The sequence below is a fragment of the Ictalurus furcatus genome, chromosome 4, assembly GCF_023375685.1.
Source record: "Ictalurus furcatus strain D&B chromosome 4, Billie_1.0, whole genome shotgun sequence".
Lineage (NCBI taxonomy): Eukaryota > Metazoa > Chordata > Actinopteri > Siluriformes > Ictaluridae > Ictalurus > Ictalurus furcatus.
Genome location: NC_071258.1, coordinates 24,038,703 through 24,052,080, shown reverse-complemented (window position 1 = coordinate 24,052,080; position 13,378 = coordinate 24,038,703). Strand labels below are relative to the sequence as shown.

Genomic DNA, 13,378 nt, shown 5'->3' with positions numbered 1-13,378 from the left:
ACAACAACTGAAGGAAGGTGCAGTAAACCAACAATATGATGATGCCAGCGGGTCACAGTCTTGATGCAATCGTTAAGTAAATATTAAATAAACCAAATATTAAATGTTATTTACTTTCATTTACTTCAAGACTTATCTGTTCCTGTACTTTTGCTACAAATTGAGTAGACTGATACAAAAGGTTCTACGTTTTATGTTGTTCGACACATCTATATGTGAACACTAGGAAATAAAAGCCGAAATCGTAATCTCTCACCTCATGTCCGTCTTTTGATCTCAAACCCAAATGGCTTTGGTGTACAGAGCAATCAAATAAATTGTCTTTGCCGTTCCAGTCGTTTTGGAGGGATCTGTAACAATCTGAATCATTGCTCGCGTACATTAAAAAAAAATAAAACAAAAAACATTTTTTGAGTGACTTCCAACTGTGTGCTGAGGAAGAAACTGCTTCTGGCTTCAAGATGGCTGCTGTGGCTGTTTTTAGCTCTGCGATATCATTATCGCGAAAGCCAGTGTGGAAATAATTATAAAATGCCGCATTGTGCAGCTGCAGATAAGTGCGGCGTACAGTGTAGGAACCCACACTAGCAAGCGTGAGATACTGAACAGTGTGTGTTTCTGTTTATGTGGGGACTGTGTTTGTAATGCTGGCCTCTGTCAGTGAGAAGAGAAAAGCCACTGACGACGCTTGTAATGATGTGACTGATTAGCACTGAATGATGTTATTTTGAGGTTCCTTTTTGTAAAGCTGCACTGCTCCACTTCATTTTGTGTGTGTGTGTGTGTGTGTGTGTGTGTGTTAGTTTCATGTGTGGGTATATATTTAAACACATGGGAAGATTACTGTAGAAATAAATTGCATTTGATTACATTTATATATTAAATGGTAGAGATAATAAATGAAAATAATATTAAATGAAGTACATTTTATTCTATATAAATATGCTTAGAAATTAGTTTCTAGAAGTAATAAATTAGCATTTATTTAAATAATTATTGATTGCTTTGGATGTGATGGTTGTATATGTTTCTAGTGTCCTTGTTGCTGTAGATTTTTATTTTTTTATTTGGCCGTGTTTTTCTTTTTGTGCAGAATGATTTGACTGAGAAAGAGCAGCGATGGGGAGCGAAAACGGTGGTGGGTTCTGGACATCAGGAGCACATCAAGTGAGTCAGAGTTATTATCAAAACAGTTGTCTCACAGTTTTTATTTTTTCCCCTTAATGTCTGTGTTACTGTTGTTTGTTTGTTTGTTTTTTTTTGGTGAACATCTGTGATACAATTTTACTAGGGCTGCAACTAACGATTATTTACATAATCAATTAATCGGCCATTTTTTTCTATGATTTGTCTGATTTTCAATACCTTTTTTATTTCGTACCTTGTCACAAATAGATCGCTTACAGATTGCTTCAGATTTAGTTATACTAAACAAGAAAATTTACTCTGCACACGCACGAATATAGGATATAATGACAATAAACTTGAATTATACGTGTTCCTTTTTTATTTTATTTTATTTCATTGCCCTGATTGGACATTGAAGAAGTCATTCATATCATATTGCTTAGAGAATTGATATTAGAGTTAGATCTTAGAGTTTAGATATTAAAGAAGTGATATTAGTGTAAGTATTAGAGGATTTCATATGCAGCTGTTGCAGCTATAAATACAATGCCTAATGCCTGAACGGACTGCTGTTCGTTCAGCGAAGCAGGTTCAATATTCAGTGTGTTTTTCCTGCTCCTTCAGCATCCACGAGCTTCGTGAGACGGTGTCGTGTGAGCACAGTGATCTGAAACAGCGGGAGCTGGATACCATGCCCAAAGCTTCGCATGGTTATGGAGGGAAGTTTGGTGTTCAGGAGGACCGAATGGACAAGGTGAGAGACATGTGTCTCTTTCACTACTTTTTTTTTTTTACCCCCCCCCCCCCTACTGCCTTTCTTTCACTTCTTGTTTTTGTCTTTTTCACACTATTAAAACAAAATGAGAATTGAAAATGACTAAAAATCTTCTTAGAATCAAGTGATTGTCTGCTTAATTATTGTCAAGATAGCTTTGATAATACAGAGGAAAAACCAGGATATTTATACATTTAGGGTTTTTTTTTTTTTTTATAAAAATGAGGCGTGTAATTTTATAAAAATGCTGAATGTAAAACAAATCAGCATGATCAGTATCAGTACATCACAGAACACAGATGCCTACAGCATCCACTTTTGAAAGAACACATGATGAAATGCTATACATGAGCACTGAAACACTGGAAGGGTTCAGTTATGTAGGGGGAAATTGCTGGTTAAAACAGAGTTGTTAAGAGGATCGTTCTTGCCACAAATGACGGGTGAGCGTAATTAATAAACAAACTCATGTTTACTATTTACACTCCTGTTGCTCATTACCTCCTTGGTTTCCTGTGTAGATGTCCCTCAGTTATTTAGCACACATTGATCTACTTAAGCAAGAGTGGCGTGTGGCGATATTTCTTTTCTATAAACAAGAATATAGAGTAAGTGCTATTTCTGACCCGCTATGGCCGAATGTCCTGCTTATTTTTGCACAGCTAGCAGAAATGGATCCTGAAGAAATTGGTCAAAAGTTCTGAAACGGAATCTAAAACCAAAAGAGGAACTCACCAGTGAATTACAATTATGATGTCATAGCTTAGAAATATTTTGCACAACCACGCCCTTTTTGTAGATTACGATTTGAAATAAAGTGCACAATGTATCGAAAGTCTGCTTTTCTGATTTCGCTGGAGTTCTATGAGGCTTACGCTTCACTTGCGCGGTAAAATAGAGCGCAATAAGTTGCATCCGGTGCGGGAGCTTGAGTCTCACGCGCCTCTGACGGGGCCAGTGTGGATTGAAATGGAATCGAATGTGGTTTTGGTGCAGTGAGGTCTTCATGCCATGTGTGCTGCGTGAGACGTCATCACTACTCTCTGTTACATTTGGAAGGAAGCTGGATTAGTAGGCAGGGTTTGAGCTCCAGAGAAAATCGGCCCTGTTCACAAGGCAGCATAAAGAAAGACGTCTTCTGAGACGATGTATCTTGGACAGATTTGAAGGAGCACCAAATGTGTGCTTTGTGTCTTCCACTGGGAAGGCAGTCCAACATTTCTGTCACTGTTATGTCGTCCACAGCTGGGTCAGACTGGGTTTGGCTGCTGATGTGAGGTTATTTTTTTTCTCTCCCTCTCTCTATGAAGCATGTTCTATCAGCAGGGTCCTGGCTCACATTCTTTCTCTTTATTTACTAATAAAGAAAGATTACTAATTTTACTTGTTGATATGAACAGTTATTCTATAATAGCTTTAGGACTGCAATTGCCACAAACAGTTTTGCACTCAATTCTCCATCAGTGAATAGTTGATAACTTGGATGTCTACAAAATAGACTTCATATGAAAACCGTAAGGAATTTCCTGGTTGCACTTTTTGACCATGCAGTACAGAGTTATAGAAGGGATTTATGTATAATCGCGCTGTCCGGTGTCACCCAGATGAGGATGGGTTCCTCTTAAGGTTTCTTCCTCATATTGTCTCAGGGATTTTTCCTTGCCACCGTCACCTCTAGGGCCAGAGTGTGTGCAGTACAAACAGCAGATGGGGCAATGTGCCGTCCTGATGCCCACACATACACAGACTATTCATAACTTCATACTTGGTTCAAATCCCAGCCATGGTTGGGTCCTTGAGCAAGACCTTTAATTGTATCTTGTCTTGTTTCATTTTTAACCGTATAGTTTTACACAGGTACTCAGAGCTCATTAACAAATACCTGTCCATCACCTCAAGATATTAGGGTAAGAAGTTAAACCACTGCTTGGATGTTTAACCTGAAATGTTGCGGTCTAAAGATAATGTTGTGATTTAAAGATAAATCATATACTGTAGTAAATCGTGTACTCTAAATTACAGGCATTTGCTCCATTCACACATTAATGTGAGTTTGGGCGGAGTTAAAGATTACACTGCAGCTCCTTTCACAAGGGTGTTTCTTAATTTGGACAAATTTGAAGGAATATTGCATGTGGGTTTCTTGTCCTTGAGTTCTGTTTTTCAAAAGAGAGCGACAGTAAAAAAAAAAAAAAAAAAAAAAAAAATTTTAAAAATGGAGGAGCCACTACATATGGTGGTAAGTTTAGAAATGAATGATCAGCTCATTCATTGTTTGGCTAAAAGGACGAAAACTATCATGTTAACTGTGGGAAATCTTCATGTTGTTGCAGTCAGCTGTGGGTCACGAGTATCAGAGTAAACTGTCGAAGCACTGCTCCCAGACAGACACGTCTAAAGGCTTCGGGGGTAAATTTGGAGTTCAGAGTGACCGTGTGGACCAGGTACAAATTCATTTCTTATTTCATTCAGTTTGTCCATAATTATTGTAATGCAATTTAAATAATGTGTGTAGGATGCCATATTTTTAAAAAAATGTTTGATTTCTGTAAGTTTATTCTTTTTTTGTTTGTATTTTGAAATGTATGAAACTATTTTATATATATGTTTATATATATATGCGTGTGTGTGTATATATGTGTGTGTGTGTATGTATATGTGTGTGTGTGTGTATGTGTGTATATATATATATATATATATATATATATATATATATATATATATATATATAAATAATATAAATATACGTACACACAATACTGTGCAAAAGTTTTAGGCACATGCAAAGAAATGCTATAGAGCAAAGTTGCCTTCAACATAATGACATTAAATGTTTTTACATTAATAAAAATACTATAAAGAGTAGTAAACAGTAATATAAACAAGCTCAATATTTGGTGTGACAATCCTATGCTTAAAAAGTAATGAGTAGTGTCAGGTAGAATTAGAGCAGACTTTGACTGTCGCACTTGCTTCTTATTTTTGCAGCAAAATCCAGCAGCCTTCATTGTGTTTTTTTTTTTTTTTTTATCTGTAAAGTGTCTACCACGTAATATGCTGCTTTCTTTACTGACACACAAACATTTTTCTGTAACATTTAATTTTGTGCTGGAAAACGAATGGTTTGAAATCTAAAATGTTTTTGAACTAACTCAATAATGTAGAAGTCATTAAAAATTAAAAATAAATCTATAACAAAGGTTGTACTAAAAAGGGGGGGTTTGGTGCCAAGACTTTTCCACAGGTGTGTACATAAATAAGTGTGTGTGACAAATTTTGATGTATGTTTAGGAAATACAAGTCTGAGGCATCCTATGTTTTAATAACTTATTACAAATTTACATTTTGAATTCTTCCACCCTCAATCAGTCTGCTGTAGGGTTCGAGTATGCTGGGAAAACAGAGAAACATGCCTCACAGAAAGGTGAGGCTCACTTCTTTCCTCTTTTCACTCATTTCCTGGAGTGTGTGAGAGCTTGTTGCACTGTTCAGCTTCATGTTTAGTGAATAGTCCTTTTCTGATACGCACACATGCTCGTGCTTGCTTTTATGACTTACAGATGGGTGACAGATTAAAGGAAAAAGCAACTTAGTGTATCACTTAGATAGTGGACCACCATTGGGCGGTCTCTGGGACTGTACTGGAGGGATGAACACCATTCTTCCAAACAATATTCCCTGGTGTTTTGATTATGTACGATGATCATTTTTGTACTCGGTAAACCATTCAGTGAGCCCTCGTGCCCTTTGGATGGGAGCACTGTCATCCTGGAAGAGAGAACTCCCATCAGGATAGAAATGTTACATCATAGAGTAAAGCGTAGCACTCAGAAAAACGTTATACTGGTTTGAGGCGACACTTCCCTCTAAGGGACATATGGACAGTAAATCTCCCTACAGCATAACAAAACCACCAGTTTTTCCTTTAATTTGTCACCTGTCTGTACTGTAATTTGTTTAAGCAGCTTCTCTGCCTTAAAATCAATGTACTGATGTACTCTTGCTCCCGAGTTAAACTTCTTCATATAAGCAATTCTGTTATTAGTGCTACTTGGTGTTGTGTATATCAGGACTGTAGATAGCTGATGAGGTCTCACAGTTACTTAATCCAGGCTCTTGTTATCTCAAAACTGGATTATTGCAACGTAGTACTCTCGGGCCTTCCAGCCAGCTCCATCAAACCCCTACAGATGATTCAGAATGCAGCAGCATGCATTGTCTTCAACCAGCCCAAAAGAACCCATGTCACATGCCCTCTTCATCTCCTTCCACTGACTTCCTGTAGCCAGGAAGGCCTTGATGCTCACATACAAGACCTTGTCTGGAGCAGGACCCCCCTACCTCAACAATGTCTTTGAGGTTTACATTCCTTCACAATGTTCCCTTCGATCAGTTAACAACTGACGCCTGGTAGTGTCTACTCAGCACCGCATGAGGTCCATCTTCAGAACCTTCAGACTGACTGTCCCTCAGTGGTGGAATGAACTTTCAACCTCAATCCAGACAATAAAATCTGTCACTCTGTGCACTGCTCCTCTAGAACTCAATCAAAAATCTTGTATAGTAGCATTGCTTGTTTTGTTCTCCGCTTAATATATCACTCTGCTTTTATTTCCTCATTTGTAGTTTGCTTTGAATAAAAGTGTCTGCTAAATGAATAAATGTAAACGTGTACACGTATGGCCTAGCACTACATGAAGGGACATTAAGTTAGTTTCCCAGCAAACATTAGCTATAGATGGGGCAGTGGTAGCTCAATGGTTAAGACATTGGACTACTGATCGGAAGATCGTGAGTTCAAATCCCAGCACTGCCAAGCTGTCACTGTTGGGCCCTTGAGCGAGGCCCTTAACCGCTCAGATGTATAAATTAGATAAATGGTAGTTACACTCTGGGTAAGGGCGTCTGCCAAATGCCATAAAATATGTTCGCTTGATTTGATGTTAACTTTGTTTAAACAAGGAATTCATATTGACATGTGACTTCACACGTGAAGTCATATTGACATGTAATTACATGTTACATTACATTATAGATAGGGATTGTAGGACTTAGATTTCTAAAATTTAAATCTTCAAACCAAACGATGTTCTCCGAAGAACACAGAAAACCTCACGTAGATAGATATCTCGATAACTCTGTCACATATCTGAATGAAGAATAGCATGGGTGAACATTGGGGTACTGTTAGTCCCAGTGAATATGTACTGCTTGATCTGAGGCTTTCAGTAGTGTGCGCTCTTTAGTAGTGTGAACTTTAACATACACTCACTGTCCACTTTAGGTACACATGCTCATTCATGCAATTATCTAATCAGCTGACAGAGTGTCTCATGCACAGTGCATAAAATTGTGGAGACATGGCAAGAGCTTTAGTTAATGTTGGTTTGTTTTTGTTTGTGTTTGGTTGTTTAAGCCTGTCCTCCTCAAGGTTCGACATGTTGCGCGTTTTGAGATGCTTTTCCACTCACCACGGTTGTAAAGAGTGGCTGTTGGTATTACTGTAGACCTCCTTTCAGCTTGTACCAGTCGAGCCATTCTCTTGCGACCTCTCTTCAACAGAATGTTTCCTCCCACAGACCTGCCGTTTATCAGATGTTTTTTTTTTTTTTTTGTTTTGTTTGTTTTACACATTCTTCTGTATAAACTCTTGAAGCATAGGAGATGAGTGGTTTCTGCAAAATTCAACTTTCTGTCACAAACAACCATGCCACAGTCAGCGTCACTGAGATAACAGGTCTGATGTATGATATAAAGTATAACTGAAGCTCTTGGCCTGTATAATGCTTTGTGCTGCTGCTGCCCGATTGTCCCGTTGGATAATTACTTGAATGTGGAGGTGTCCAGGTGTTCCTAATAAAGTGCACAGTGAGTATGTGGTGTTAAAGTTCAGTCACAGAAACGTTAGCTCAGTGGTGAGGTTTCCATCCAAATGCAACTGGCTACACATTGTGTGTGTGTGTGTGTGAGAATCTGCGCTTTATAGTATCTGTATGATGAGCTGGTCCTCTTTTGCCATCGTGTTGATTGTAATTGAAACAAGTGGCTGCGTTTGGATGGAAACCCTCAAACACACCGCAGCTCTTCCGTCGGATCCCTGCGTGTTTTAAACTCTGCTTGCTGCTCTGTGTAATTTCTGTTGCTTTTTTCCCCACAACCCCCGCTCTCTCCATGATTGGCTGCTGCGGTGTGTTTGTGTGTGTGTGTCCCAGATTACACCAGTGGTTTTGGGGGTCGGTATGGTGTTCAGACTGATCGTGTGGACGAGAGCGCTGTAGGCTTTGATTATCAGGGAAAAACAGAGAAACACGAATCCCAGAAAGGTTTGTTTCCCGTGATCCTATTGCCTGTTTTTTCTTTCCCCTTTGGTAGGTTAAATATTTCAATATTTATCTTGTTTTTCTTGCGGTTTGATTGTGTGTAATTGACTTGGTGAATTTGATAGTGTTCACGATTAGATCATTTTAAATAACTGTAATGATTCCCTGAGATTGTAGGCCGCTGTATACATGCACATGGAGAACTCCCAGTGGTATGAACAGCATTCGTTTATATATGATGGCTGTTTGCTTTACTCGTTTCTGTATTTGTTTATCCGCAGATTATGCTAAAGGATTCGGTGGGAAATATGGAGTGGAAACTGATAAAGTGGACAAAAGTGCCGTGGGCTTTGAGTACCATGGCAAAACGGAGAAACACGAGTCACAGAAAGGTTTGTGACGCACGTAACATCCCCGAAACCATTCAGACCAAAAGTTTAGCAGTACAGGGACTATACTGTCTATGTATGAAAACTGCGCATGTAGAAGAATCCACAGCTGATTATTTACCTATAATGGCATATCCCATACTGTCTTATACCTCAGCAGTTTGCAAAATGCTTACAATTTTTATAATAATAAAAAAATATTAAAGAACGTCTTACTTTTTTTATGAGGATGTCCGAAAAGTCCCTATGTATAGGGTGAAGTTAACACTTTTTAGCAAAATGCTTTACAACTTTTACAAAACATCCTCTACACGATTGGTGTTTCTTTGTAAACACACACGGTCGTCGTTCCCACTTGTGTCAACACGTCTGGTGTTATTCATGTCATTGCAAGTCCATCGCAAGCTTGCGACAGCTTTCTGATCCAGCCATTCGAGTGTTTTCAGCTTTCATTCTTCGTATGTTTTGAAAATATGTTTCATGTCCACTCCAGACTACGTGAAGGGCTTTGGAGGAAAGTTTGGTGTGCAGACGGACCGTGTGGATAAATCCGCTCTTGGCTGGGACCATCAGGAGAAACTGCAGCTTCACGAGTCTCAGAAAGGTAACACACGCCTCCGTTGATTTATGTTTCTGAAAGAAAGGAAGTTTTACCGAAGCTGACCATGTGAAGCATGATTTTGTTTTTCCCTGTATTATTAGAGTGAGAGAACCTTACTGTCAGTTGTTGATGGCTCTTTACCACTGCCTTTATGTCTAAATGCTGGTTCTTAGTCCGGTTTTCCATCAGAAAAGAGCCAGGTCTCGATTGAGCATATCAGCTTGGTTTTACCACAATCAATTTTCTTTACTGTAGAGTCCTCACACAGTTGTTGTTGTTATTACTATTATTTTGTTTACTCTGGGTGTTAGTAAAAGATGATGCCATGGTCTGGCTCTTAAACGTTTGTGCTTTCTAATTTTGTGCAAGTTGCATGAAGAATTTGATGGGGTCATCGTTAAATAATTTATATATAAAATATATAATTTATTTTTTCTTTCCTGTTTTAAACTGAAGATGCATTGCTTTGGCTCTTATACTGGCAAAAAAAAAACAACAGTCCTTCTTGAACAGATCCACTGGATTCCTAAGTAGCTCACACTGGGTCACTAAAAAGGGCTTTATAGTGTAATGTTGGCATGAAGCATCAGCTGATGTACTTTTTTTTTATTTATTTTTTTTATAACCTTATATCATGCCATTTATTCTAGTTTTTAAAGAGGTGTAAGTACAGTGTATACCGAATATACGAATGTGCTTTAAGGAATAAGGCATGATCTGATGCTGTGATTAGGAAAATAATCAACAGGTTGATGTGAAGAGGAGCAACCATTACCGGTTCAGAATTGTTATTTTCATATATGCACATGTGTTTAATCCGCTTATAGCAGGGCCAGTAAGGACACATTTTTATCAGCACATCTCTAATTTGAAGTGTTTTCTACGCCAGTATTAAACTGTGCTCCACCAGATCATGTTTCATTTGATTGTTTTTGTGTGTGAATGCTTGGTGCTTCAATGCCACTTCTTACAGGGTGTCCTCAGGTCTTGCATTTTATACCACAAACATTCTAAATCGAACGATTCAAAGGTATTTGTTTTACAACTGAATTGACCCTGCACACCCCAACTGCTCCAGGATGCTCCTTTCGAGAAAGCATTTCACTCGCTGATACCTGCAGACACTCTGATGTAATATTAGGATTTATTTACACGGTGCTGCTTTAATGTTGGTGTTTTTCAACTATTGCGTGTGGTGTGCCGCTGGGGAATTGGGTTTCTTTTCCCTGTTCTGTGTCCTGTCTGTCTTGTCATCTTTCCATGTGTCTACATGTCTGTGTCTTTGCAGATTATAAGCGTGGGTTTGGAGGGAAATACGGGGTGGAGGTTGAGAAGCAGGATCAGTGCGCACTTGGCTTTGACCACAAAGAGAGTCTGGCTAAGCACGAGTCTCAACAAGGCATAAGTCTCCGTCCTCTTTACCCCCAACCCCTTCTGCTCTGCTGTCTCCGTGCTGAGACACACCCACTCTGTTGTGTGCAAATGTGCAGGCTTATAAATATCCCGCTTCTTAAAAAACAAAAAAAAACAGGCGCCCTGATTTTGCTGAGTGACGCACGTCCCCTGGTCAACAAGGGCGAAGCTTAGGTTCAAATTGATCAGATAATTGCAACCTTGGACAAATAACATGGCATACAGTCGTTTACTTGATGTTAGGTATTGAGCTTGAATTGAAATAATTTTAAATATACTTGATGAAATGGTTTAGGTCAGCAGTTCTCAGATTGAGATCTGTGAAACATAGCTAGCAGGTCCTGGAAGTTTGGATGTTCTGTCAGTGGAAAGGTCAGTAATAAAACATATATGGTTCTAATAAATAACCTGGACATTATTGTACAGATTTAAATAATGAGTCTAATATTTGAATAGTTGTATTATGCTAATAAAATAAATCTACTGAGAATGGGATGAATTTTTATATATACATATGTTTTTTAAAACAGTTTAATGGGTCCCTGGCTGCCAAAATTTGAGAACCTGTGACTTACATTTAAGCAAAATCACACAAGCAAGAGTGCAGTTATATTGAATATTGGCACAACTGTGATCTGGCGTAGTCGCCATGGTTAATAACAGCCGTGCCGTTATTCAGTATTACCGCATGATTGTGAGTGCGATTATTGGTTTTATACAACAGTTCTAAAAACAAGGAATCTTCAGTGCCCTCCACTAATATTGGCACCCTTGGTAAATATGAACAAAGAAGGCTGTGAAAAAGTGTCTTTATTGTTTAACCTTTTAAACTTTTGTTAAAAAAAAAAAAATCACATATACTTTGCTCTCATGGATATCAAACAATTGCAAACACAACACAGGTTTACAACAATTATTGGCACCTCTATGAGTTCATATGAGAAAAATATATTTGAAGTATATTCCCATTGATGCTTAATTTTGCTTTGTTTTTTTTGTACACCTGGGTGACTAGGAACAGGAAATTGTTCAACCATGACTACTTGTTTCACGGGGGTATAAATATGAGGTAACACATAGGCCAAATTCCCTTAGTCATTCATAACAATGGGTAACAACCAAGGAATATAGCGGTGATGTGCGGCAAAATGTTGTTGAGCATCACAAAATGGGAAGTGGCTATAAGAAAATAGCACAAGCACTGAAAATTCCCATTTCCATCATTAGGGCAATTAAGAAGTTCCAGTCAACTGGAAATGTTGTGAATCAACCTAGAAGAGGACATGTGTTATTGTGTCAATGCACTGTGAAGAGGATGGTTAGAGTGGCCAAAAAATCTCCAAGGATCACAGCTGGAGAATTGCAGAAGTTATTTGCGTCTTGGGGTGAGAAAATCTCTGAAACTACAATCCGAAGTCACCTCCATCACCACAAGTTTGGAAGGGTTTCAAGAAAAAAATACTCTACTATCATCCAAAAACAAACTCGAGCATCTTCAGTTTGCCAGGCACTACTGGAACTTCAAATGGGATCGGGTTCTATGGTCAGGTGAAACCAAAATAGAGCTTTTTGGCAATAAACACCAGAGGTGGTTTTGGTGCACACAGAGAAAGGTAGCCATATGGAAAAGTACCTCATGCCCATGGTTAAATATGGTGGTGGTTCTTGAATGTTTTTGGGTTGTTTTTCTGCCAGAGGACCTAGACATTTTGTTAGGATACATGGCCTCATGGACTCTATCAAATATCAACAGATTTTAAATAAAATTAAAAAAGCAGGACTATGATCCAAAACATACATCAGAATCAACACAAAAATGGTTTACTGACCACAAAATCAAAGTCCTGCCATGGCCATCCCAGTCACCTGACTAGAAACCCATAGAAAACCTGTGGGGTGAACTGAAGAGGAGAGTCCACCAGCGTAGACATCGAAATTTAAAGCATCTGGAGAGATTCTGTATGGAGGAATGGTCTCAGATCCCTTGCCATGTATTCTCCAACCTCATCAGGCGTTATAGGAGAAGACTCAGAGCTGAGATCTTGGCAGAGTGAGGTAGCAAAAAGTATTGACTAAAAGAGTGCCAATAATTATTTCACACTTATATTTAACAAAGATATATATTTTTAAAATAAACCTGTGTTTTGTTTGCAATTGTTTTATATCCATGAGAGCAGAGTAGTTTTGAGATTTTTTTTTTTTAACAAAAGATCAAAAGCTTAAACAATAAAGACAATTTTCACAGCCTTCTTTGTTCATATTTACCAAGGGTGCCAATATTAGTGGAGGGCACTGTATAGTTATATAAAGTTATGGCCACTGACAATGTCACTAAGAAGTGGAATATTACATGGTGAATACAGTCGAGTGAAACGTCCCAGTGCGGTCATAGGAAATATAGTCACACTTGGAACGATGCTCGACCAATCAAATTAGTGGACCGGAACTAACTGCCTAAAGCTGAATGTAACATTTGATCGCAATCAGTCTTTAAGTTCTTCTGCCCAAGTTTGCAATTGGATTATCAAGTTTAACTTGAGCTATGCCTTTATTGACACTGACTCAGCATCAGGATGTGCTCTGCAAGACCCCTGTGCTCCAATGTGACTGAATCTCCTGTGTGCATGCTCAGCCTCAGACCTGTGGAGAAACACGATGTACACACGATATGCACACATTTTACACATACAATATGCACACTATCTATTGCTTAGCTTATAGCAACACTCAGCCCTGTATGACTGCTGCAGAA

The 13,378-nt window shown here is 38.6% G+C and overlaps 1 protein-coding gene across 2 annotated transcripts in view; it reads left to right on the top strand.

The window, feature by feature from the left end:
• LOC128606885 (src substrate protein p85) overlaps positions 1–13,378 on the top strand; it is a 30,405-nt gene that overhangs the window by 11,403 nt on the left and 5,624 nt on the right. The window contains exons 3-10 of one of the 2 annotated variants that reach the window (XM_053623408.1): positions 1,094–1,167; positions 1,753–1,882; positions 4,237–4,347; positions 5,273–5,327; positions 8,116–8,226; positions 8,505–8,615; positions 9,106–9,216; positions 10,502–10,612. In XM_053623408.1, the coding sequence (XP_053479383.1) occupies positions 1,094–1,167; positions 1,753–1,882; positions 4,237–4,347; positions 5,273–5,327; positions 8,116–8,226; positions 8,505–8,615; positions 9,106–9,216; positions 10,502–10,612 (814 nt within the window). The remainder of the gene's footprint in view (positions 1–1,093; positions 1,168–1,752; positions 1,883–4,236; positions 4,348–5,272; positions 5,328–8,115; positions 8,227–8,504; positions 8,616–9,105; positions 9,217–10,501; positions 10,613–13,378) is intronic. The other variant, XM_053623409.1, reaches the window with a different exon arrangement.